This window comes from Pseudopodoces humilis, chromosome 5 (assembly GCF_049639895.1).
Source record: "Pseudopodoces humilis isolate 2021_Gansu_Grassland_sample_001 chromosome 5, ASM4963989v1, whole genome shotgun sequence".
Classification (NCBI taxonomy): domain Eukaryota; kingdom Metazoa; phylum Chordata; class Aves; order Passeriformes; family Paridae; genus Pseudopodoces; species Pseudopodoces humilis.
The window spans coordinates 65,786,097-65,813,900 of record NC_142204.1 but is presented as its reverse complement, the minus strand read 5'-3'; the positions used below and the strand labels follow the sequence as shown (position 1 = coordinate 65,813,900).

The following is a 27,804-nucleotide window of genomic DNA, read 5'->3' as shown; positions in this document are numbered from 1 at the left end:
AGGGTTGTACTAAATCCGTGATCTCCAGACACAAGTAATTACACTGCAAACACTCCAATTGTCCTGGAGAGCCTGTATAGTCCTACAGTCCTCTGTGACCCCAAATACAGCCCTGTGGGCTCATCTTCCCTTTCAGCTCTGCATACAGCCTCACAGCTCACCCTCCCCAGGCAGGGAAGATCACTTAAGCTTGGCTTTCTAAGCAAGTTATTATGTTTGTTGCTAATTAGCAGCAGAGATTTAGGTGTTTAGCTGTGAGTTCATGTTCTGCACTACATGGGGTATCTTCAGATGATTTATCCCTGTGCAAGCTCTGTTACTGCCCAGGTACTGTTAGAACCCAGGTGGGTGAAGTACCTGTGAGGAGAAATATCCTAAATCCCCTGGGTGGTCAGCTGTGCCTTGCAGGCTGCAGGTTTTTCACCACTAACCCAGAGGTGGGACCTTGTTTGGCAAAGAGTTTCCCATGGGCAAAAAAAGACCCTAAAAAGCTGCTTTCCTGCTTCTGTCTACCATCATCTAATGTGATGCAGTGTATGACTTGGGTAGCATGTGATTAAAACTTGATTATGTGCCTGGTAGCATCATCTGCACCATTTTTCCTTCTTTAAAAGCTACTCTGTAAGTGCAATGGGCTCATGCAAACAGCTGGTGGTAGCCACATCATTACTTTTCCAAAATACTGAGAATTATACTCTGTGCAGGGTGTGAGAATGGTATTTAATGGTCCAGTTACACTCATTTCTGTCTACAAAATCTAGGTCCTGGCTTTTCAGAGTGTTTCTCTGTTTGGGATGACTTGCAGTGTGAGCTGGTGTGCAGCTCCTGACAGGACCAACCACTGGTGCTTATAGATTGCTTCTGGGCAGCAGATGATGAGGATGGGAATTGTCTGTGTGTCTGCAGTGTGCTGGGTTTCACAGTTGCACAGCTGTAGTGAGTGGTGGGAAGGAAAAGGCATCAGGATGTGCACCATTATCCTCCAGTGTGCATTTATCACTGGTCTCAGGCAATGAACAACATTTTCTCTGTCTTCCCTGTGAGTGGGATGTGGACATTTCCCACTCTGTTCCAAGGTTTGGCAAGCCACCTCCCAAACCCAAAAAAGGGCTGTTTTTGGTTGCACCTCTGTGATTTTCCCTGTTAGGTTGTGCCTCTTCACTAGGTACCTTAAAAGTGCTTCCTGGCTTTAAACGCAAAGATAATCCTGGGATTACACCTTCCTCCTCCACTCTCCAGGGCACCCATCACACACTGTTGCTGTTATATGGCCCTTCCTTTGGTCTCCATGAGGAGGACATGTCCCCTGAATTCCTCCATGATTCTGGTTCCTGACCATGGATTTCACACCCAGCCAGCAGCTGTGTTGCTCTGCCAGCATTGGGAAAATATCTCAGAGCTTCTCCTCTGGCCTGGCTTCTGCTGCTTGCTGACAGCCCTGCCCTTCCTCCTATGTGTTACCTGTAAGGGCCAATTAAATCACTAATGCACAAATCATTTGTCTGCCCACATGACTCCCAAGCACCTTACATTTTGCTGTGTAATAACACAGAGGCACTTGTTTCTTTGAGGCTGTTTCTGTGAATCACTGTAATGTATTTGCACAGTGGAAGGGATTTGGAATTAATTTATCCTGAATTGTGGCTATTGATTTACTCCCCATTTCAGTTTGGCATTGTGTTTTTAACAAAGAAACGCTGCCCAAGCAGTTCATATCATGCTGAATCATTGTTCAGAAGTGTTTTTTATTTTAATATCCTTGGATGGTGGAGTGATGATAGTGGTGCTCCAGGGGCAACTCAGCCCCAAAGGGATCGGCCTGTCCTGGATTTAATTTTGTCCTGATTTAGTGCAGCATCATACAGTAAAATAAAAAAACCAAAAAGGGAAGCAAACCCCCAAGCTTGGGCAGATGGACTGTGCTGGTAATCCTTCATCGTAATGGCTGCTGACAGAGCAGCTGTGTCTCACTGTTTCTCAGGGTTTTCCATCAGAGAAAACAGTTTTCCTGGGATAAAAAAACTTGGCTATAGCAGTTTGCTTCACTCGGGCATCTCTTACAGAAGAGGACAACACAGAAGAGGGAATGACTTTTTTGGAAAGGGAAGCAACCTCATTCCCATTGAGATAACCTGCCAGCATGACTTTTTGCTTACCACTTCTGTTTATGCATTTTTAAGAATATGTTTCAGCCTTTACATTGGACAGCTTTTGGAGAGGCTGGAAGAAAAAGCCTACAGAACCAAAACAACTTAAAATGGCCACAGATCTTTGCACGAGACTGACATGGAGGAAGTTGTGAGTTAGGGAGTCTGGTGCTGCTCACTGGGGATTTGATTAAGCAGTTAATTCCTTCTCTTTATGGATTCCATGGATGCAAAGGTAATACTCCTGCAGGAAACCCCCAGGATTCTTCACTGGGGGTTTCCTCAGAACCCCCCAGGTTATTTTCTTCAGGAAACCCCCAGAATGCCTTGCTGACTTTACCATCTCTTGTGTTGGGTTTTCCAGTGCTGCTGGAGGTGTCAGGTGGGTAGAACAGCCATAACTGAGATTTGCTGCCCTTGGCTCTGTGATGTCTGTATATGTGTGATTCCAGCCAGAGGTGGAAGATTCATAATTATTTCTGTGTCTCTGTGCCTGGTGGTGCATAGTTGTATATTGATTTGCTGTAGTTGAGATGAGCAGACAATTACGATGTTTCATTGCAAACACTGAATTATGGCATTAGGCAGCCAGTTGTTTGGTGTGTGACAGGTTGTGAATAAATATGATAGGACACTGCAGAGAGATAGGCATGTGGAAGGTGGTGTGTTGGGAAGGCATGGAACGGCTTTGTCAGGGCTGCTCCATCCCTGGGGTCTCCTTAAGTGCTGCAGGAGACCCTTAATTCACATTGATTTGGGTTATCTCTGCATTGGGTGTTACAATTAATTAGCATTGAGGGTCTCCATCTGATGTGATAAAGCTTTAGCTGGGTTCTCTGGGTTGTGCTGTGGTTATATTCTGAGTCCTGACAATATTTGACGTCTGCAGTATTTCAAATGAGGGAAAATGTCCACTGGGTTGGTTTTGTGCCTTTTCATCTCCTTTCTTTTTTCTTTGCCTTAGAAGCAGATGTTATTCTGGGTGGAATTTTCAGTCTTCCACATTAAAGGGAATGTTTTCTAATGCATTTTGACAAGCACACTTCTAGCTGGAAAGCAGACTATCTCCTGTTGCATGGATATTTCAGAATGAAATATCCTTTGCTCTTCAACTGAGCAAACCCCACAACTCAAACACTCCTCCCTCCTCTCCTCCTTCCTTCCAGCCTTCAGAATGAATGACTTTGACATCTTGAGTGGTTTCAGCTTAAAGACTCTCGGGTGGCAGGGACTCCTCTGAGATGACATCTACCATCCTCTGGAGGCCCAACCTCTCTCCTTGGACAGGCAAAAGACACATTTACTCTTTTAAATGGGGCAGCAAACTTCCAGCAAACTCCCAACTCAGGGCAGATTTGATACTGTTGAAATTGGAACAGTTTGTGGGCAAAAATGTAAATATAATCATGTTATAGCTGTGCTTAATTCTGATTTTCAAAGCCAATTAAAAATATGTTTGGTTGTCACTTCAAGATATAAGCATGTCATGCCTGTATAATGTCTCTTAATTTCCACTGTTCTTCCTTCAGTGTTAGACCTTGCTTAAAACTTCAGAGTTTACGAAGCACACTTTGGTCAGTGGTGGGAGGAGACTGTGGGAACCTGTGCCAGCACTAGCATGAGAAATGCAGAGTTCACAGATTTTGGAAATCAGCCGCTTGATATGCACATTACCCTTCAGTATATTATTATTCTGTTGTGGTTTTTTTACCTTGACTGCATTAACCTTGTGCTGGCCCTGTGGGGCTGGCTGACACGAGATGGGTGATGCTGGTGGCCTGGCACAGCAGCCACACGCCGCTGCTGGCAGAGGGGAACCTGTGTGCTCAGTAAAGGCACGGTGAGCAGCACTACCTGCCTAATTGCCTGGAGAACCCTGTGCCCCTCACTTTATGTGATGAGCTTTCCTTGGCAAAAAAACAGATGGATTATCAAGAAAGCTTTGCAGAAAGATAAAAGTGGGGCTAAATGTTCCTATTTTTTTGCTTTTTGAAACTGTGTAGAACTGCTGTTTTGAATTGCCGTGGCGAGGGCTGCTGCAAGATTTCCTCCCACGGCAAAAGCAACTCCCTTCCAGCAGTCCCTTAGGCAGGATCAACACTACAGATTTAGAAAGCTCTTAACAGAGTTTGATCCAGTCTTTTGACCCTCATGAGACCTGAATTTGATTTTCTTGTGCACAATTTGCCACAGCACTCGGGGCATGATTCCAAGCTGGTGAGGAGCCCAGCTGCTGCCATAACAAGTGCCTGGATAGGAGCAAAACTCTTCTGTACCTTTTACAAATAAGGACCTAAATGTCCTGGCTCCTGGGCAGAAGTACATCTGGGATAAGAAGACTTGTCTTTACTAAAAGTGTTCAAGGCCAGGTGGGATGGGGCTTTGAGCAACCTGGTCTAGTGTGTCGCATCCCTGCTCACGGCAGGGAGGTTGGAACTACATGATTTTTAAGGTAATTTCCAATCCAAACAATTTTGAGGTCCTGTGTTGGACAGATGCTCAGAGCACCCAAGCTGTGCTTCAGTGTTCTGTGTCATAAGGAAGCAGATGTAAACTTAACACTGAATTAGAGGATTTTTTATAGACTCTGAATTCAGATCTTAGATGTAAAGCTGAGAAGAGCACTACAGACCTGGTGTGGACATCAAGGCTGTTCTTACCCATTTCACTGGGTGTCACCACTACCTCAGAATTTCAAATTTTCCAGTTAGGGTAGGCATATGAACCTCTGCAGACAGATCCTGCTTTGGACATGAATTTGCAGCAAGCTTAGTGAATGTCAGCTGGTTTGGAGCTCGTGTGCTGAACTTGCAGCATGCTGAGAAAACTTCAGCTTAATGAAGACTGACTTGAGTAGGGAGTAGTCTTCCCTCATACACTGGCCTCAGGTGATGCTCCAGCTTTGGGGAGAGGCATAGGTTTGTTCCATTCTTACAATTTCAGACTTGCTTTGAATTTTGCCTTTGGTGCTTCTGGTTGGTTCTTGTAGCTTTTGATGTTAGGGTGTGCAACTCCCTCCCCAGCATCATGGCAGGGAGGTGCAGCCCTGTGGATCTGTCTTGGAGCAGTGCAGTGGGCCTGAGCCTTCTGTTCTGTAAATCTCTGATTATTTACTTCCTTATGCAATGAAACTGCTGATAAACTTGTCAGGAGTCACATGCAAATCCTGCAGCCTCAGGAACAAAAACAACACCTCTTTTAGCTCTCTGTGCACTCAAGCCTGGGCAGCCCTTTCTGTGCTCTGTCGTGGCGGTCAGCATGGTCTTGTTTCTATTTTGAGCCTCAATTGATTGAACTTCTGTTTGCTGGGTTTTGGCTCCATTTCTCCACTCTACCTGAAAAGGATCTGAGGGAGCAAACAGCTTTCCTGAGCTATTGTTACTGCCTGGGGCAGGTGCAAACAGCTTGACTGCCCCTCACAGCCATCCTGAGGGCTGGCCAAAGGGACTGGGACAAGAGGGGAGTCTGGCATCTGATCCTTGATGGAAGGATCAGGCTGAGGTGGCTTGGCAAGGACACAAGGAAAATTCTCATTGGAATCTCTGATGTCACGAGAGAGGGAAGAGGGTTGTCATTGCCGCAGGAAAAGGGTTGTAAATTGTGTTTCCTGCTCTGCTTGCTGAAGGGTATTTCCATCCAAATCTTTTGTGACCTTTTCCCATGGGAGTTTTGCATAGAAATAGGAAATAGAAATAATGAAAGGGGAGAAAGTGATTATGTGAAGCTTCTGGAGAAATATTACTGCAGCTGTTCTAGCTGGAGCTTTAGGTCACAGTCCTTAAAGGAAAGGGAAGAGCCTTTAGTTGTTCCTGGCTTGTCATGTGGATCTGAATGCCTTTATGCTTTGTCCCAAGTTATATATTGCTCCTCCTGTATTTCTGGGGCATCTGTGTCCCATCTTCTCTGCAAAGACTTGCTCTTGTCCCAGGCTGGGTTAGGGTGGTCTGCTGGCAACTGCTCTGATTCAGAGCAGCATGTGCTTTTTTCCTGAAGTGCGATTTTTATCTTACCAGAGCCACAGGTTTGTCTCCAGCAGCTGAGGTGAAGCAGTGAAGCACTCACGGTTCTATGAATGGGCAGTTCCATTGTCCCCATGATGTGTTTCCCTCTCAGTGTCCATCGGGATATTTTCTATCTTTCTGTCTGTACAGAACCATCCAGCTCTAGGTGCTTGTTCCCTTGCTCCTGTTGTTAATCCCTTGTGGCTGGTCTGAACCTGTGTAGAGGTTGATTGGAGTGCAGTTTGTGTATTTGCATATTTGTTGGGTGCCACAGAGGCAGAGGCTGCAGGAAAGATCACGAGGCTGGAGTAGCTCTGGGTGAGGAGAATAGATTTGTAATCAACAGAAAGGAACAGCTGGCTTTATTTGTAATGCCTATATTTATATTTGATGTTAGTATCCCTCCCAGAGCACCAGCATCAGTGATATGTAATGCAATTTAAAAGCATCTTGGGAGGGAGGGGATAAAATAAATAGGTTTTTTGAATTCCATGAGGAAATACACCCATGGATTTAGCCACAAGGTTTGAGTGGGTGTTAGCAAACAGAGAAGGCAGAAGTTAGCTACACTCTTCCTTCAGAGCACTGTGGGCATTGCCTTGATGTGCCCATGCCACAGACCCTGAGGGGCCACGGAGGGACCCTGGAAAGGAGCAACATTTGTGCCCAGTGCTCCACCTGCAGCAAGATGTTGTGTCCTGAAAGGAGCTCTTTCTCAGAGCAGCTTTTGGATCAAACATGGGAAAAGACATCAGGCCCCTGCTCTGTCATCCTTGCCATCCATGTCCTGGTGAGGTCAATCCCATCCTTATAGCATCTTCTCACACTTGTCCATGGTGGGATTTACTGGCATACTTGGAATTGAGAACTGATTCATTCTGTGAATGCAGTTAGTCACCACCAGCACACCACCTTCCACCAGGTGGAAAATGAAAGTTAATTCTGCAGCACCTAATTAGCTGTCATTGCTGGAAGGGTTCAAGAGCAGAGACAAGATGTTTTGGTTCTGCCTGTACCATCAGGGAGTCTCGTGGAGCAATGGTCAGATACCCCAGACTTCACCCAAGACCTGTGTGTTGCTTTAACAACCTTCTGTCATTCTGTTAAAAGATAAACAAGAAGCTAGAGTCTCTGTGGGTGTAATCAGTGTGGCTCTGCAGGCAGCAGAGCCATACCAAATTTTATCAGCCAAGGGGAGATGGAACCTGTGGGTTAAATGATGACAGAATTATCCTTGTGTGAGTTGCTGTGTGTGCATACAAAAATGCTCAAGCAGGTGTGTACGTGCCCACACACTCATTAAAGGGGACTGGTTTTTTTTTTTACTTGTGTGTGTATAGTGCACCTTGGAGGTTTTACCTAGACTAGAGTCATAAATGAAATGTCATGAGATTGTTAACACATCCCCAACTTGTTAACAAATAATCACAGGATATGTAGTTAAAAAAGCCAGCTGGAAACATGCTGAGTAATATTCCTTCAGGTCCCCTGGCATGTGCATATATTAGAAATCCATGTGATACAAAGCACAGGACAAAAATGATTGATAGCAGGTTACAGTGCTCTTCATTACAATGAATTAATTGATCACGTCTAGCAGATTTTCCTCCCAGCGGAATCGCTGGATATTGGACATGTCTCTCTCATTTCTCTTCAATCCTCTCTGTTGGAAGCATGCCAGACAGTTTTATACCATCATTTAAATTTATTTGTGACCTGAGAAAGTTGTGTTGTCCTTGAGACAGTTAACTTTTTACCTTAGGAGTTCCACCTCATCAGAAAGCTTTTTATAATATCCACCCTGTATCCCCTAAAAAGTTTGGTGGTATTTTAGGGGATACAGGGTGGATATTATAAGAAGTTTTCTGATGAGATGGAACTCCTCAATCCACTCCTGGTAGCAGGTCCCACCTGAAAGCTGAGTTGAAATGTTTTTCCTGGTGCTTGAACTGCTCTTATTTGATCGGCTTCCTATTCTAAACCAAACATACTCCAAAGAGATTAACCAGCACTGTTTTTCATAGTCCTGAGCAGTGGAATCCAAGAGCAAATGCTTGCAGGGAGTATCCCTTCAGCCCAGGGATGGGACTTCTTGTGACAGATAATGACAGGGATGTGATGGTAGGGAACTTGAGTGGGAAACTTCTGCTGTTTCCTGTGCTGTACTATTTCACACCTTATTCCCTCTTACTGGTAGGTGCTTTTGGTGGCTCTTATATGTGGAATGACCTGCCAGAGATAGAGAACAGGTTATTAACCTGCTGTTTTTACAAGCTCTCTCCTGGCAGAAGTGTCCTCTTTGTTGCACTTGCAACTGGCCTATTACAGGGTCTTAAATGTAAAGGAAATAAATGTTCCAACCTTTCCATTTCCCAGAAGTCATGAAGACAGTGGGCAAAATACTGTGGAATTGCATTAGTAAATTCAAATCTGTTTTGTGGTTTTGCCCTTTGCCTGTGGATAAGACAGTATTATCTGTTTAAGGACTCAGCTTCTGGATTGCACTCCTGACCTGTCTCCGTATTTGGCATTAGGTAAGACAATAAAAAGTGGTCTAGTTCCCAGAATAATTTGCAGAGAAATGTATCATCTCCAGGTGTGCCAAATGAGACTATGCTTGGAAGGCAAGTGAGTGAAGACTTTCTGAGACTCCACAAGCAAGCCAGCAGTTGATGAAGAAGCAGGACTTATGCCTTGTGCCCATGATAACCTGCCTGTGCGTTGTAGAAAGACCCAACCCTTTGCCAAAGGATTTTACTTTCTCCTGCCTTTTTACAAGGTGCCATTGGCTACATGCATCTCATGCTTTGTCTGAGATTTGTTACAGCCTCACTCCCCCATCTCCAAATCACCCAAGCCAAGCTATGGGGGGACAGTGGAACAGGGTGAGAGGTTTAACTCGTCCTTTCTCCTTTAGAAAAATAATATTCTATGTCTCAAGATACAATGCAAATGTCTATCATCATGTCTGAATTTCTTCCTGATGGCTTTCCTGCAAGTTGCTTTTTGCAAACTGGGGATGGAAGGTTTCGAAACAGGAATCAACATTTCACTAAAGATGCAGTTAAAGCACATAGCTTATTCTCTTAACTCTCAATTTTCTATGGTCTGACTGGCATTAAAAAGTCTCTCTTTGATGGAGATTTGTAAGGCTTTGTTGCTAAGAACCAGAATATGCATTTGGAAAGTCTATTGAGTGGCTTTGGAGATGTGTATCCCCTAGAGACTGTGCTAATTTCCATATTCATTAAAATGTTCTGTGGTGCCTGAGAGACCCAAACCCTTGAATACTAAAGCTGTGGAAGATGGGAAAGGAGACATCAGGATCAAGGAGTACTTTTGCCTCCAATTGAATCCAATCTAAGTCTGTGTGACCAGTAGGTCAGTCCTGTTCCTGGCTGAAAATGCTTTTCTTCCTCTGTCCATCTTCCCATCTTGGCCACCCATTGCCACTCCTTCCTTCCTGTGTCCACAGCAGTGCTGACACAGTGTGCAGGAAGCTGTTCTGCTGAAAACTAGGAGAAAAAAAAGACTTCATGATGGATCAAGTTCTTTTTAGACGTAGTGCTGACACAAGGGAAAAGAAAAACGTGTTTTGGGGCAGGCAAACTGCTCAATACTTCTTATTAGCTTATTAAGCCATCACTGGAGATGCCTCTTGAAAATACAGTTTGTCTAGCTGAAAATAATCTTTTTGAGGGCCATTTTGTGCCATCCTGTAGAATTCCGTGTTTGGTATCTTCTATGAAATTCAATGGGATTATTTTAAAAGGAAGAAAGGTTTTTACCTTCTCTAGAGCTTCACTTGCAAAGATGACAATGACCATTACCTGTTATTTAAACACCATCAGGGTGATGAGTACATGAGCTGGTTAACTGTGGCTCATCCTGTTGTCCTTTGAAGTGAATGGATATCTTTTATTGACTTAACTGGGAAACTGATAAGGCCCTAGATGAAAGAGACAGTGTTTTACTAGAGGCTACTTCTTTCTGCAGGTTGCAAAAATAAATAATCCCAGACACATTCAAAGATGGCTGGGGTTGGGCTGCACATAGATTTTTTTTAAATGAAGTTTTATTTAGAAGAAAAATAAATTTCTCATAGTCAAAGGGCTGCTGGCTGACCTGACCTTTTCAGACTGAAAATGGTCCCTGAAAGGAAAAATAAGGTAATGATAATAAAAAACTCTCCTAGCCATTACTAGATTGCTGCTGAAAGGGATTTGGCAAAGGCTGCAGAAGTGTCAGAGTGAGAAAGCACCATCTCTGCTGGAAGATGACAGTCTCTGACCTGGCTGGTGCCCTGTGAGGCTGGAGAAGTCTCCAGTGGTTCCAGCCAGAGTGAGGGTGCCTGACAGCCAAGAGAAGAACAGTTCAGAACACAGCCCTGTAGTTTCTTGCACTTGATGTTGTGTTACATGGGAATGCACTGTCCTTAAGAAATGGTCTTCAACAAATCATGTAATATATATATATATATGTATATATAAATGTATAGCACAATAAACACAATTTCTTGGAGGGATGCAGGCAGGCTTTGGGGCCAGCCATGCTCTCTAAATCTCTTTACATGCTGAAATTGTATCTTTCGGGCTGCGCTTTTCAACAAATAAACTCTTCACCCCCACGTATTTCTCCCAGCTCTTTTGTTCAGCTCCCTTGCTGATGATATCTGCTTCATTAGCTGCCTGATGAATGGTCTGAGTACATTAGCATCATTTTATCGAGCCCATAACTGTGAGCTTCACCCTGCAGAGCTGTGCAATATCTGTCACTGGGAGGTTTCTAGAAGGTTAGGCAAACTTCTGTCAGGAATGGTTTAGGTGTGGAGGGCAAGAAGATGGACTAAATGGCTTCTGAAATGCTCTTCTCACCCTGCAATCTCTTAATTTAAAACCCTGCTCTAGTAATAGCACATGATTTCTATGACAAGCATCTATGGGAGGCTTAGTTGAGAGGTGGACTGGAAGCTGTTCAGAGGCTGCACCAACACATTCAAAATGTTCATGGCAGCCCAGCAGTGACAGCTGGGTGCAGCAGGAAGAAACAGCAAGGACTTGTCCCACCTAACCTCAGAAACTTGTGTGGAAATGAGTCTGTACAAACTCTGCAGCTGTGGAGGGAGAAACAGATGCAGTTCATGTGTCGTACTCTAAACATCTGGTTTATGCTGGAACCACCTCCTGGTTATCTCTCTGGTGATCATCATCCCATGCTGCAGCAGGTTCACCAAGAACAAAGGAAGTCCTTTGACCTGGTTAGTGTGAGAGCTCAACGCCTTTTTCATTTCCAATGGGACACAATATTCATCCAAACACTTTTTTATGAGCTGTTTGTAAACATTGCCAAGGGTTGTCTCTGTCTTCCTCCTGCTGACAGAGCTGCTCGTGGCTCTCTGAACTTCACCCATCATTCTGCAGACATCTGTCCACTGTACGTCACTCTGCTCACTGGCCTAGGACTGGACATTTATTTTAACACATTTGGGTTAGAATTCTGGTTTACATTTAAATAGGTTATATAAAAACTTAGTAAAATGTAATTTATTCTGATTCCTTGCAAATATTGATGATATATTTTCGCTGAATTCTGGCTTTCATTCAGTAAACCTCTTCAGTTCATCTTTAATTTGCAGATGGCTTTGGCAGTGTTCCAACCTCAGCTTCTGGTGGTTGAAACCTGGTGCTTGAATTAGATTCAAGATGCAAATAGCCTGATTTTGAGAAAGTCTGAATGTATGCAGCTGCCTTGTGAAGTTCTAAGTAATGCAATTAGGGCTAGGATTCTTTCTGCCAAAACAGCCTCCAATGAATTAGAGGTCCAGAAAAGAGAAATGTGGCAGAATACACATAAATGTCTTTAGGAATTTGGGGATTTAGGAATAATTGAAAGCCTGACTAAAATTTTCAGCTGAAAATCACTGATATAAGTAATTTCAAAGGAGATTAAAGAGCAATGTGCTCATGTTGGGGAGAAGCGTAGAGCTGGGCATTAGGTTTGGAGGAGTGATGTGACAGCCCTGCTGACACAAGGGTCTGTTGCTTCCTCATGGGCTGGGGTGATAGGAAACACAGGGGCAGCAGGGATATTTGGGATATAAGTAAAAATAATGAGCGTGGTAAAAGAGGAGAAAGGGCTAGAAGCTCAAAGCTAACAAGAAATAGGAACTTGCTTCTCCTTTTCAAAGCCCGAATTAGAAGTGACCGATAAGCAGCCCTTGAAAGCTCTGGAGTTCCAAAGTGTTGAAAGCGTAGTCCCTGAGTGTGCTAATGCTATGGATGCCAGACATGGGAAACAGCCACGCAGGGAGAATGCCACATCTCTGCATCTGTTGTCTTTTGGGGTGACATTTCTTGGTGTAGCACGGTAGTGAAAATGTTGACTCATTTTCATTGAGATTAGTCTGGGGAAAATCACAGTAGTGCTCAGTGAGGCTGGGTTCCCTTCTTATCTCTGTTTGTAGTCATTCTTTCCTTAAAAGAGGCTTTTATTTGTGAGGAGGGTTGAGGTTTTTAAAATAAATACACAGCTAATCCCTATTGTACGTATAAATATAGACAGCACAGAGGTCTGTAAAGATTATGGATGCCCCTTTTGGCAAGCAGTATCTTTTAATAGCATTGTGTGCAGCTAATCAGGTTAAGCAGAATATCAGTGGAAGAAGAAATCCATGTTTAGGGAAGGAGTAATTGTCAGACCTCTTGAAAATTTTTAGTAATATTGGCCAGGTAGCATAGGAGGGGTTGGTTTTGTTTTTCTTTTTTGGTTTTAATTTGGCTCAATGATGTCTGTGGTTGGAAAACCACAGGAGCAGCTCAAGCTGCTAAATTGCAGGAGTCTTTTGCTATTGTGCTTCATGACAGATATGGTAAATGCTCTTGCTTCTGGGCTTCATCCTGTGTTTTCTGCCCAAACTGAGTGTTCAGTGCATTGGAAACTGGTTGCAAGGGCTTGTGTCCTCTCTGCTCTTTGGTTCTAATTAAGTGGAAGGTGTGCAAGGCATCTCCCATCTATGTGAAAGGCAGGAATGAAGAAATTGGTGCAGAAAAATAGGAAAGGCACTGAAGAGGGTGTTGCTCTTTGTCATGGAGAAAGCTCATTGCTATGGGGTTTGTCTGGAAGAAAGCTCTCCAGTCCGTGGAGAAGAAAACAATCCTTGTAGAGTTTCAGAAATGTCCTGAAATAGGCATTTACTTGAAATAGAGATCTGTGCCTGTGTCAGTCAGCTGTTGTGGGGGACTATGAGATGTCTAGCTCAGATGCAGAGGTCTGGAAACATCTAATATGTCATGGACTGGGCCTGGGGAGCTGGGCAGGGAGGGCCACTTGGTACCACTTAAAGTGAAGCCAAGAATTGCATGAGATGGGGGCAGTGGGGCTGCTGGGGACACAGGGTGGGACACACCGTGCTGAGGTGTTGCTCAGCCAGCTCCTGGTGGGCTGGGAGCTGGGGAAGGGCAGGAGGTGTTGGTGCCCCAGGGAGTCAGGAGATCTCTGCTGGAGCCTTGCACTGGATGTGTGCGAGGGTGCCAGGCCTGCACCATTGATGGGTTTGGAGCATAGGATGCTGGAAAAATTCTGTTGTGTTTCCCTCCCCCTGGCAGAGCTGTGACCAGTGCACCAACTCTTTGCCATCATGTCTCATCATGAGATGAGCTGCTTTTATGTGCAGGGTGTCCTTCAAAGAGAGCATGTGTAGGTCAGAGAGTCTCTCATTACAGCTTTGCATGGTACTGCTGATGTGATTTCACTAATTCTCCAAGAACAGTAAAGCAAAATTCAGCACAGGGTAAAGCAAACGCAGATGCCTATTTTTGGTAGCATTTTTCAGGTTACTATTAACCTTTCATTTGAAATTTAATGCTGAGGACTACACATTGATCCTGAGTGATTCCTTGGAACAGCATCAATTTTCCATTTAGAAAATTGCATTTTTTCCAAGTTTAACCCTGTGTGGGATGTTGTTTATTTTTTCCTGAGAAACACTTTCCAATGGAAACTTCCTCTTTGGGTCTGGAATTCAAACCAATTCTGCCAAACCCTAGGAATTATGATCAATGAAATAGGAAATGCTATAAGAAATTATAGCTGAGCTGGGGGACGAACATATTTAGAAGATGAAGGCCAAGTGCAGGAAAGTAATAAAACAGAGTCAGAATTACAGTGAAAATTAAAACAGGCCTGTGGCCAAATGTAAAGATACTGGATGAGTGGAGATGATAGTGGGAAAAAAACATTGAAAGCAAAGCCAGAGTAGCAGCTGGCAACAGATAACATCTGGCAATGGATTTGCCATGAAACTCACTTCAGAGAACTGGTGAGTGAAGAAATTTTTCTGTCATGGGGTTGGAAGTAGACAATTTTTAATGTTCCTTCCAATATAAGCCGTTCTATGATTCTATGGGGAAATCCCAATATAATGGCATTTTTCCCATGAGAAACAAAAGTGTTGTAAGTGTCCCATGGTGCTGAGGTGGCTTCATAGTCGGCCTTCTGTATTTGGAGGTTGACATTGCTGAGGCAGATTAGAAGTGCTGAGCCCAGTAAGCATTAATGGGCAATTTCCAGAGCCTGCCAACATTGTGTGTGATGGAAGGTGTGGGTGCTGCAGCCAAGGTGTGCTCCCAGCTCATAGGGTTGGACCTGAGCTGGGGGCTGAGGACATCACCATGGCTGCTAAACCAGTTTGAGGTGCTGGATCATGTAGCTGAACCACCAGTTCCTGCAGTTACATTCACCCACCATAAGTAGCCACGCTGGTTAGTTTAAAGCTGAAGTTGTGAGCTGCTGCCGTGCCTGTGGATGCAGAACAGATGTTCTGGTCACAAAATTCTGCTAATAAAAGATGGACACAACTGGGCCCTCAGTGTTTGTTTCATAGAATCATTGAATCAGAGAATGGTTTGTGTTGGGAAGGGACCTTAAAGATCTCATGCCAAACCCTGTGCCACGGGCAGGGATATCTTCCACTATCCCAGGTTGCTTAAAGCCCTGTCCAACCTCACATCAAACACTTCCATGGATGAGGTATCTGCAGTTTCTCTGGGCAATTTCTTTTTGGCAGATTCTTTGGAGGAGGGTTGGATCTGGATGATCTTTAATGCTCCAGCTTAGATCATTCTGGGATTCGGTGGTTCTTTGATTCTAAGAGAGTAGGACTGGTAGCTGGCAGAGGTTTTTGGAGCTATGCGTGTGTATGCAACCAAAGCCAAAAGTTAATTTGAAGAGTCCTCAATACAGTCATTTATCAGATAACCAGCCATGTTCATAGAGGTGTTTTCAGATATAAAGCTGAGTTGAAAGTCAGATAGAAAACAAACAAACAAAAACCCCACCCCAACCATTCTTGCACAAGGGAACTGACCATAGTACAGGGAAAAGTAAGAGACCACTCAGAACTCTTGTTCTGCTGCACAAACTTTTCAATTTTGTGACTCCTCTGTGGACACAGCTGCACACAGGGATGGGGTGATCAGAGGGAATGACATGTTGGGTCCATCTCTCCAGAAACCTCACCTGACTGGTTAAAGCTGGAGAAGTTTCTGTTGGAGGGATGGAAACTTGGCTCATCTGCCTGAATATGGAAGGACAGCAGAAGCCTTTTACTCTTTACAGTTCTTGTTAGTGTCCTGAATTTTGAATCCGTTTTGATAGGCGACAGTTATTCAGCCATTAGAGGGGATGTTTCTGCACTGCATGATGCATCCCTCACAGCTGCCCCACTTTTGGGACCCACTTTGGCTGCAGAGGGATTGGATTGCTGGCTCAACATCACTGAAGTATGCTTTGAGAGGGTGACTATGAGAGCAACCTGGATTGTCAACACCGAGCTGCTCTCTGTAATTTCTTTAATCTGATATTAAATCAAAAATGGATCTGAAAGTGAGTCAGAGCGCTTCAATATCCTTTTCTTTGCTTCACTCCACTCTTGCATATTTAATTTAATAGATAATTTTTTTTCTTATGTTATATGAACTAGGAGATCAATCTATTACATTTGTGTATTATGGTTGCCTTATAGGTAGATTTCATACTGAGATGATTCAGGACTGTTTTCTTAAAGCATTCCTGAAAGATTGCATAATGAGATGAAAGGGGAAAATACATATTACGATTAAGTATATTTGTAGAGTTGGCAGTGTGTTATATTTCATGTGCTGATCTGGGTTTGGCTTTTTTGAGACAAAACTGTGCTGCAAGTTAGGTTTCTAAACCATTTATTGAGCAACAGAGATAATTATTCAGCCATGAAAATATTAATTCCAGAGAAATCAGATTATTATTTGCACCTGATGCAAAATAGAAAAAGCTATAATGATGTATAGGTAGAACTTTATTAATATTTGAATATCTCTGGAGAGCTATGGTAACAGTAGGAGAAGCATTAAACTCAGTATTGTTTGTTTTTCTGCAAGTAAATGAGGAGAATTGCAAGTCTTCTCCATGTGAGTCAGCTGAATATTTGCAGGAGTTAACTAATCTATATCAGAGCCAGCATGGATCAGCTCTTACCCACCTGATCCCCCTTCTTTCTTCTCCATCATGTACAGTGTCAGTTGCAAGAACAGGAGAAGATTTCCCCAAAATAATCCCTGTGTGCACAGAGTAGCTTCTCCTGGGGCAGTGGAATTAGGGCCTGACGTCTGCAGTCACGGCAGGAAGGCAGATTTCTGCTGCCTCTTGGGTGGGCTTTGCTCTAGTGACAGTGACATGGCCACTGCCTTCCCTCCCTGGTTCGTGGCCAGTCCTGCCTGGAGACTGATAAATTGAAAGGAGCCAATCAGACTTTATGGATCACCACACCAGACTGCCCCAAAGCTTCTTAGACATCGAGCCTGTGGGTAATTTTGCTCGGTACCATGCTCTTTGGTGGTACTTTTGTGGGCCAGGAAGGGATGTGCAGTGCTGGAGGTGAGGTTCCCCTGAGGAAATGGAAAAGAGTCCACCCAAATGAAGTGGCTAGTATCCCTCTGTAGCCAGTGGGGAGAAAGGAAGTGTTTCTAGGATGTGTTACCTATTTGCCTCCTCTGCAATAGGTGTCTAAAATAGCCCATGCCCAATGTTTTATCTTGATTAACTGCAGAGGGGGCTGGAGGTGGCTTTGGAACCACCTTTTATGGAACCATCTAATGGAGCTTGCCAGGGCATGTAATTTGAACATGGGTCTGTTCCCTCTGAGGAAAGTTATTCACCATTTCTGCCAGCTCCACCCAGACTGGTTGAAAAATGAGATGTTGCTGAGGTTTATTTTAATCATAAACTTCTGGGCTATGAATTTGAAAACAGAGATATAAACACAAAACTAAAAATGTAATTAAATGTGAGTCTACATTTTATGTGGGATCTGAATCAATACTATTAATAAGACAAATAGCTAATATTTTTTCCTAGCCAATGCTAGGAAGTCTCTTACTCTTTTTCAGCGAGTCTGCCAGGGCTTATCTCAGCCACAGAGACCATGGGACTGGTCTCCCCTCACACCATCATTCTGCCTTGAGGTACTTCTCAGAGCTGACCTTGGATGATATTTTCAGAGGTATCCCAATACTGGATTTATCTGCCCAAATTTTCCTGGGATTCCTCTGAAACTGACAAAAGAGGGAAAGGCACTTGCAGAAGGAATCATTCCATCCACCTTACACATCCAGTCTATCATGGGATGACTTGGGCTCTGAGGATTGCTTGCTCCATTGATCAAAGAGGAAGCCTTGTTGACTGCTGTAGATCAGATACTGTGATGGACAGAAATTTTTGATCAATCCTGCTCTAAGAGACTGGGAAAAAAAAAAAATCTGGTGGAATCTACATCCTGTCTATCAAGTGCTTTTGCAAATCCCACCTTCTGCCCCAGCATTTGTGCTGCACGGCATCTGATGAGAGCTGTGCTTGCTCTCTGATGATACACGGCAATCATCAAAGCTGCACAGTATGTTCCACGCCAGCTACTTCCTCTCTGGTTTAATTACAACTGAGCTTGCTAATCCCAGTCTTGATTAATGAGTTTAATATGCAAATGTTATGATGAAACTGAAATTCTTTGTAATTGCTTGCAGACAGATTACCACTTCGAGTACACAGAGTGCGACAGCAGTGGCTCCAGATGGAGGGTGGCTGTCCCGAATCCGTCAGTGGAGTGCTCTGGACTACCTGACCCCGTGAGAGGGAAGGAATGCAGTACGTGGCAACTTTTCATTTTACAGACTGTTACTGGCTTTTTGTGCTATTTACATTTGTAGGGCTTCCCAGGTCTGTCACTGATGTCCTGAGTTTCCCTGAGTTGTCCTTCCCCTCCAGCCCAACTTTCTGTGGAGCAGGGATTGTCTTTGCGGTGTATCTGTGCAAGTCACTGTCTGCTATAGGTATCCCTTTTATGCTCATTCACAGATGAGGCATATCTATGGCAGTACCCCCTGAAGAGATGTGGTTGCTTGTCTTGAGCTGCCCTGCTCTCCAGTTCTGCAGCTCTCCAGCTCATTTTTAGCTGTGTTGGCTAAAACAGTGACCAGCAGTGGTCAAACTATGTTTTTGTAGTGTCCACATTCTCATTACTTTCATTATTTAGCTATTCATAAGCTGAATGCATAAGGAATGGTAAATGTCTTATTTGCCTGAGTTATTTTTTATGATGAAGCTCCTGCATTTTATTTATTTATGCATTTATTTTTTAACAACTTGGAGTGTTTTCATATCACTTGGTTCTGCATTTTTTTTAATGGTGAAACACTTCTTTGCATCTGGGGATATAAACGAACTGCTGCTCTGCAAACACATCCTCACTGTTTTGTAGCTTCACAGTCTGAATGCTCTTTTCCATCACTCTTCCTTGCTCTAGCAATTCTCTCCATAAAAAATCCTAGCAGTAATTTATACCAGGGGGTATAAATTATTGTATCTGACAAACAGGATGAACAATGGCCACATCTTTTCAGTTCTATTGCAGCAGATGTCAGATTTACTTGCTTCTGACTCTCCTTCTCTAAAGGTTTATTTTTATTTCTCTGTGTTCCAGTGTGAGGTACATAAATGTTTTCTGTAGCATTGTTGATCACTGGAAGGTTTCTGACTGCTTGCAAGCATCATTTGAGAATGTGTCATTCCTGGTATTTGGATTTAGTTTCCAAGGTTTTAAATGTGGAATCTCTGTATATCCCTAGGATGTGCTTTTTCAATTACAGAAATATAGGCCTGAGAAGCACCTCAGGTAATCCCATAATTCATCCTCCAGCCCAAATAGCTGTAGTGGAAATGACTGTCATTCATGGCTGATGTTTGGCTGGACTGTTTTCAGGCACCTCTTGTGATGTAGAGCCCAGAAGCTCTCCAGATATTTGCTCATATATTTAATTATTTTCATTTTCCCTCCTGTTGAAGATTTTTCTGCTGTTGAATCTCCCTTCTTATACTTCAAACCCATCACTTTTTGCTGCCTGCACTACAAAGGAGCAGATAGTTTTATTTCTTCTGCTGCACAACCACTTTTGGTGTACCCTGGAGGACATAGGTATAACTCATTTTTTCTGATGTACATTATTTCTTAAGTCTTGTGATAAATGGTTTAAGTCCAGCAGCATTACACTATCCTCAACTTTCTGCTACAGATTTTGACAAATGGTTCACTTCCCTCTTCATCTTCTATTGTTTGTGCCAGTTTCTGGTCTTAAATCAATTCCAATGAGAATTCAGCTGGTTTATAACAATAGATGAATCTGGCTTCTCAATATCTGGCCCTTGCTAGACAAGGTGAAAGCTTTTCCCAGTAGATGGGCTCGGATATTATACACCAAAATACAGGATTCTGTTAAATTCACGGGAAGACTCATCTCCTTCTTGTAGTGTTGCTGTTAAATCCCATGGCAATTCAGCTGGTTTGAGAAGCAATCAGATATTTGACTTTTTTACTGGACCCCTCAGATCTCATCTGAGTTCTTTTTTTTTTCTGTCTGTAGTAAATTAACTGGCTTCAGGGGCTGTCTGTCTATGTTCTGATGGCAAAAGTAATTTTAGGTTTTCTCATCTCTTAGTCTTTCACCTTTTGCTTAAAGAACAACCAATCTTTCAGTCTGAAAACATGAATCTGTCAACAGCAGTCAGGCTCTGTAGGAATTTGTAGGGAACACCTTTCACATTCAGCTTGGTTAACGTAGTGGTTTTTACTGTAAAATATTTTACCCAGTGTAGAGTTTGGCTGACAATCCATTCTCCAGTGGGTGGGATAAACTGGGAGAGGCAGCTTTTGAAAAATGACTTCCCTACAAATCTCTAGAGTTTGCACATGGGGGTCTGTTGTTGATGATGAGTTGTGTTGAAAATGCTGACTGATATCTCCTTGCTGTCTTGTCATATTCTCTAAGCTGGTGTCTTCTGTCTCATCTGACAATACAGCAGCTGTACCAAGGACATCTTACCCTAAAAGCATGAATTTCTGCAGCCTAAGGAAAACAAAAGGTTCTGTATCTTCTGAGGCTTCTACAACTCGTGTTCTTAGTGGATTTGTGCTGCAGGCTTGGCCAGGGGTTGCACACAACTCACATTAATGGCTTTTTGAGATGCCTTCCTTCTCTCTTAGGCCTGGTGCTGTTTTATCCCAAGGTCTATCAAGAAATGCCAGAACTCTGCCATCTCTGAAATGAGTCTTTCTGGACATTCTATGAATTTATTCTCCTACATCTCACAGGCCCTACCCTATGCCAGGACATATGAACTGGGGCTTGTTTTGGCATTTGGTAGTCTCCTGGAGTCCCCTTGGGTCCCTCTTTGGTCCTTCAACCTGCAGAATCAGGGCCTACAGTAAAATCACTCTGGGTAGGATAATTTCCAGCTTCCGATTTCCTCCTTCCAGAGGTCTGTTATCTTCAGAAGTTTTGTTCAGCATCTTTTAGTCCTGAGATACCCTGTGGCCAGCTATGTCTCTGCTTTTAAGAGAGGGTTGCACTTGTATAGCAATTGCAGTTGTAAAGCAGCATGAGCTCTTAGGGCTTTTTGTTTTTTTTGTCTCCTTGAGGTTTGTAGAGCCCTCAGTAGACACAATGGTATGGGGGAATTTGTATGAGAAAGTGAGTTTTTGGAACACATCTGCCATCACTGCTGACTTCACAATGTTTGCAGTTGTTTTCATCTACTCAGAAATGCTGCCGCTTGAGAATATCTGCCACTGATCTTTACTGCTCCCTGAAAAGAGAAGTGATGTGCAGGCTGTCATTAATTTTGAATCCTGAGAATACTGTGCCAACCTCTCCTTCTTCCAAATGCTCAGCAGTCGCTCTCTTTAAGTTGTGCCTGAACTAGAAATTTGAAAGACACTATAACAATATGTTAAATGTCTCCTGCTCTGTAAATATGTCTAGACTGTGGCCTCCAGTGGAGTGGAAAGACACTCGAGATTGCTAAAAATGTGTTAGCTCAGGTGCTTCCCATATCTGGGGCAACTGAACTGTGGCATCAGAGCTCAGTCAGTGTCTTGAGATGTGCTCGTTTTCAGGATGCCGTGTTTTACTGCTTTTCATTTGAATGAAACCATTTAAAATTAGGTTGGATATCTCTGTGCTCTGCTGCATTTTGAAACACACAGTGACCTGCAAATCACAGCTGACTGTGTCCTGCTGAGCACAGCCTCAGCATTCCCTGCAGCTGCTGTAGGCTCTGAAACCTGTCAGGATTCTGCCCTGTTTTTGAGTCTTCAAAAACTTAATCAGCAAAGTTTACCTGCAGAGAAGACGGTGTCCTCTGAGAAGCAGTCATGGAGTGTATAGTAGAAAGGGCTGTCATATTTTGACTGCTTTATGACCTGGTTTCTAGAAGAAGGATTTTTGTGCTTTTTTCTTTCCATGAGCACAGAGCAGCACAATGATCCACCTTCCCCTCCTGCTACCCTCCTGCCCTCCACATCTCTCCCATGTAGGTGGTAGGTGGGAAGGAAGAAGGAGGCTCATGTGAGAGATTTTTGTGGTGCTGTAGGAGGTCCTGCTATGCAGTGACCCAGATATGTGAAGGAAGATGCAGTAGCAGCTCTGCAGTTGCAGAGCATTGGGACAAGGTGCCCTGTTCTGTATTTCACTATTCTGTATTTCACTATTCTGTATTTCTCTATTTTTTTCTGTTCTCCTTGCTCTGGGGGGCTGCAGTCATACCACCTTCAGACCCTGCAGCCTGTGTTTTCTCATTCAGCATGTTGGGGCACCTCAGTGGTCACCCCGTGGGGCTGGGCCAGGCCATGGCATGGCCACACCAGACTGCTTAGACACCTCTCTCAGCTTTCTGTTCAGAGCTGAGTCACATTTTTGATGCTGCCACATCATTGTTGCAGGGGCTCCTGTGAAGAGATGTATTAAAAGTCAAAAAAGATTTTGGCTAGGGAAAAGGTAATATTTATTACTCCTAGAGCTACTCTGGCTCTCCTCTGCTTCCCATTTAAGATGTTTCCTCCAGGCATCTCCCCAGTACTGTTCTGGGGGTTGGGTACATACATGGAGGTGGGGGTGGCAGACAGAGAGCCTCCTTCAGCAGAATCCAGACCTCTGAATCACTCCTGACAGTTGGGAATGTGCTTTACTAATTTGGTCTCCTTCATTTTTAATTACCACAAATCTCCCTCTGATCCCTTCATGAGTCTGATAGCAGGAAGGGAGTTCAGCTGGTAAGGATCACTGCCATCAGGGCAGTTGCTTGGCTTTTTAAATGGAAAATATTAATGGCAGTCCAAGGGAGCAGTTTGCTTTAGGGCTAAGCCCTTGCCTGCACCCTCTTATGGCTGATATCTCTGGGAGCCTTTTGATTTGGTGTGGGGCTGTAGGCAGTGTCTGATGGGGGCTTTTTGGGATTTGGCAGTGGAAGCAGCACTTGGCATGGTGCTCCTGCTGACACTGCACTGCAGTCTGTTTCTGTGGCCACCAGTTCTTCTGCCAGCCTGACCATATGCTGCATGTTTTACACTCCAGAATCTGAATTTGGAGCCTTCCCCTTCCCTTTCCCCTTTCCCTTTCCCTTCCCCTTCCCTCAAGTACAGCCCAAATACCTGGTTCAGAGTGTGCCCTTGGTGTTCCCAGGTGCACTGATATTCTCATCTCAGCAGAATTTTTGCCCAAAAAGACCTTAGAGGGTTCACATTTTGAGATCATGTTTTTAAAAAATATTAACTCTCTTACTCGACAGAATATTAGTTATTTTTCACTCTCCTAGGCAAGAATAGGTTGTACCTTATCTCATAAATATCTGCTCATTTTGTGGTGCTGTGTGCATAATAAAAAAATGGTAGTGAAAATAATAGAGAATTTTTAAAGGATTGGATTTGCTGTGTTCAAGAGGAAAAAGTGCTGATAGGGTCATTATGATTGTCAGCATCAAAATGCCAGTTGTAATCAGGAAGATTTCTTAAGAAAAGAGACAAAAAAATATATGTTGATAATATAGAAGAACTTATTCAAATTGTTGGAACAGGATGCCCAGGGAGGTGGTGGAATCACCATCCTTGGAACTGTTGAAAAGCCAGGTAGATGTGGCACTTGGGGACATGGTTTAGTGGTGGAGTTGGCAGTGCTGGGTTAATGGTTAGACTTGATGCTTTTAGAGGTCTTTTCCAACCTTAATAATTCTGTGATTCTGTGGCTCTGCTTAGCAAAATGCACCTTTACCTGCTGCCACTAAGGTGGGAGCAACTTCCTGGAAATCAGAAATGTGCTTCAGGTTTGAAGTGAGTTATGTGAGCCTGCACCAAATGACAAATGTGAAAAGCTCTGCCGACTTCAGAAAATAGACTGTCCTCAATTGCAATGGGCTTTACTGGAGTCTGAGAGCAAAATTTGACCTGATTTATTGCTACTGAGCTGAGCTTGTTGAGTGTATTCTAACTTGTGTAATCTGCTCCCAGGATACAACAGGGGGAGACAGGGATCTTCCTGCTAATTGCGGACTCAATTAGACAAAATGACCTTTTTAAGGCTGTACATTTTATAACACTTTAGGGCAATTTAAGTGATCAGCAGGAGTTTTAACGTTTTTCTTTCATAACAGAAAACTGAAATGAGTTTGAGTTTGATGTTCTCTCGGTCTTTGGTAAAGTTGGATATCCCAAGCAGGTGAAAATTGTGCCTGCTCCTAACTCCCCTGAGGTCAGTGGGCATCTGCAAATTTTGTGTGTACACATGCATTAATGCAGGGCTGCCAAGGAGCAAAGCTGTTCAGCTAGCAGGGGCATGCACAGCACAGTTTGAGAGTTGCTGCTAAAAGGCTGTGATTTAACATAGCACTCGAGCAGGTGTTTATTCCTATTCCTCTTACATCCCTGCTAATTTGTATTCCTAACTCCAGTCAGATATATGAGTCTTACTGATAGTATTAGGTTTCTCACCTGGGCTGAAGCTTGAGGCTAGACTTCATGGTATTTCCATGTGGATTGATACCCTGAGAGATACCCCAGTTTTACAAGTATTTTTCCCGGAATTTTTACTCTGTCCATGAGCAAGACACTGTCTTTGCAGAACAAGTCACACTCTTGGCTTTTTAAGCACAGATTCAAAACAAAATATGGAAATAGTTAAAAAGCTGAAGAGTTTGCACTGAACCCTCAGAATTTAATTCTCTCCTCTGGAGAAGGATTACTGGGAACTGCATGTTGATGTGTGTACTAAGTTTATGAAGGGAAAGGTTGGCCTTAGTGGCTTTTGATGAATTCTTCACCTTGTTTGTAATGCAATGTAATTAAAAAAAGTTAAAAAGAAATTCCTCTTGAGTTGCTAATTTCCCTTTCAATAGGGAAGCAGCTGGCAAGACCTAGAGATTTGTTAAGGCTTGGTAGAGGGGTGAGAGGCAAGGACTGTGTGTGTGTGTGCAGAGAACATCAAATGGCACTAGAACCATTTTGGTTGATGAACAATCAAAATATGCCTGATGGAGTCAGTAGGGGCTGGAGAGCTGCTCATTCACCTCCAGATCTGTTTCCTGCCATCTCCACTGGGATGACTATTGACACCCTGGTAGCAAATGTGCTTCCCAGCCTCTTGGTGATCGCTGCTTTCCTGCTCTCTACACCACACTGCTGTGAATTATTTTCATTCCAAACCTACACCTTTCAATGTCCAAATGATGCAATAAAGTGACAATAAAAGTGTCCTATGTGCCACACCAGCTGGGGAAGAGTGGTGAACTGAAAAAAACTTTGCTCTATTTCGTTATTTTTTGGATACAAGGAAAGATTATTTATTCCTATGAAGTGCAAAAGTCTTCCACTGAAAGTACTCTTGGAAGTGGAAGGTACTCTTTCCCAAGTTATATCAGGGTTCAGTATGATCACATTTCAAGCCTAAACAGGCTAGGCAGACTTTTTTTTTCTTTTTTTTTTTTTTTTTTAATTAGGATTCAGTCTAGTTCCTGGTAACACATTGGGAAATAATGACTGAAGAAAACAAACATCAATTATTCACAGTCTATTGGAGAAGCCTCATATAAATTATTCACGGAAGACATTCTGAAGCTGGCGAGATTATAGGAAACATTAATAATAAAGCAATGATTTCTTCTCATCCTTTGTCTTCTTTTTTTACTTCCTCATTCTGTGTTTTGTTTGGTCCTTGGCTCCATGTTGTGTGGACCCCGATGCCCCAGGGTATCACTGAAAAGCCTCCATGTGCTTGTCCTTGGCCACATCTTCCCCTCTAGGCCTGTGGCACGTGTCTGCTGAAAACAGCAGCTGTTCAGAGACACAGCTGCCTGATGCTGCCAACCACATATTTCCACCTCTGCCCCTGGGAGGCTGAGACAATTCAGCCCTGACTCTGCCTACAGGACATGGCAGCATCTCACCTGAATCCCAGATGGTGGGGCTTTGGATGAACAACACAGGAATGGAGAGGGGAGAGATGGAAAACCAGTGTTTGAGATTATCTTTGCTTTGTATTTTCATTGCTTTGTGTAGAATTGCTCAGTTGCTATCCCCTTCTAATGTTGTTTCAACCTGGTAAAATCCAGTCTTGTGTCCTTTTTTTTTTTTTAACCTAATTACTGAGAGCCAGGGAGATACAGAAGAATACACATAAATGTGCACATGTTCAGTGGCAAAACAGAGTAAACAGAAGACCTGAGATAGTTTTAGATATTGTTAAGTAAGAAATGTCTGGAGGAAAAAGTCTGCTGAGAAGAGTGGTGGAGGTAGAAGTAGTGGGTCCAAGTGGTGTGGGATGGGAAGCTGGATGAGGAAAGAGGTAGGACTGAGTGGCCAGGGCTGCATAAGGGAGGAAAGCAATTTAATACATTGTAGTTTGGTGTTGGAGGATGCAGGATATTGAGACAGCTTTGGTTAATATTCTGGTGAAATCTCAAATATTGTGATCCCTCTCATGGTGTGGTAGTATCTGAAAGATTCTTGACATGAGAAAACACTCCAGAGGAAAGTTTCAGACCTCAGGAGAAGCTGAGTAGCCAAATACATGCAAGGATCTACTCTGTTTATTCATGATAACCCTGTCCTGATCCCCAGCATCAGAGAGTTAAGCAACGTCAGAATGTTCAGGTCAGCTAGTGGAAGAGAAATGCACTTACTAATATTGATCCTAGTCCACCAAAATCACCAGGAGGGCCACCGCTGTACTACAGAACAGAATGTGACCCTGGAGACTTGCAGTCAGAGGACAAATGAGACAAGCTTGTTTATGGTCTGTTTTGCCCTCTGGGGAGCTGTTTCCATGTCTGCAAAGTGATTGTAAAGTGCAATCAGACCTGCCAAGTGATGTATTGCAAGCACTCCTCTGAAGTGGTGACACCGTGGGCAGGGTTCCTGCTTCGGGGTGCCCCAGTCCTCATGGTGTGTCCTAGGAGGGAGGTAGGACACCACTGATCTTAACTCACGGAGTTTAAGAGTAGGGGGCTTAATTAGATTTGCTAGTCGGACCTCGCAGACCATTAAAACACACCCAGCTAGGCTGATGGTGGGGCTGATAATGGGTATTTGGCATGAGCTTTTCTCCCATATGGTATCCAGTTATGGCGCGAAACACTCGAGAGACAAAGGGTCCATCACATGCCATGACAGATTGTTTCAGCAGTCATTCCTCCTATTAAAAATCTGTGTGCTATTTCCAATTTGAGTTTGTTTGGGTTCAGCTTCCAGAAGGTAGCTCTTCTTATGCATTTCTCTGCTTGATTAAAGAGTGCAGCATGATCTTGTGTTTTCTCCCCCTGGAGATGCTTATATATTAATCAAGTTGACTCTCAGTCTTGTGATAAACTAAACAGATTAAATGCTTCAGATCTCTCACTGCACGACATTACCTCTAATTTTAAAATCATTTGAAGTCCTTTTGTTTTGTACTGACCTCATAAAAATGCCAAATCACATCTATATGCAGTATTATAACAATCTCCTTCGTGAGATACACATTTCATCCTACGTATCTCTACCTCCACCTCTAAATTTATCCAGATCTCACTAATGCCTTTTTTGGATGCCTTGACAGTGGAAGCTCTTGATGAATGGTGTGTCTGCTCCCATCCTCTCTGGGATACATTTCAGCCCTCTGCAGGCAGGGCTGGCACTCCTTGGCCTCACCAGCTTGTCTTTACCTCTGACTCTGCTAAAGCACACTAGCTTTGAGTGGGCTCAGGCTTGGTAACAGTCTCTTCCCTGCCAATCTTGATACCGTTCCTTTTCTTTTTGCCTGCAGATCACT

The 27,804-nt window shown here is 43.5% G+C and overlaps 1 protein-coding gene across 1 annotated transcript in view; it reads left to right on the top strand.

Moving 5' to 3' along the window:
* The window catches only part of ELAPOR2 (endosome-lysosome associated apoptosis and autophagy regulator family member 2), a 94,252-nt gene that overhangs the window by 29,635 nt on the left and 36,813 nt on the right, over positions 1–27,804 (top strand). The window contains exon 2 of the mRNA XM_005526035.3: positions 18,202–18,322. Within this exon, the coding sequence (XP_005526092.2) occupies positions 18,202–18,322 (121 nt within the window). The remainder of the gene's footprint in view (positions 1–18,201; positions 18,323–27,804) is intronic.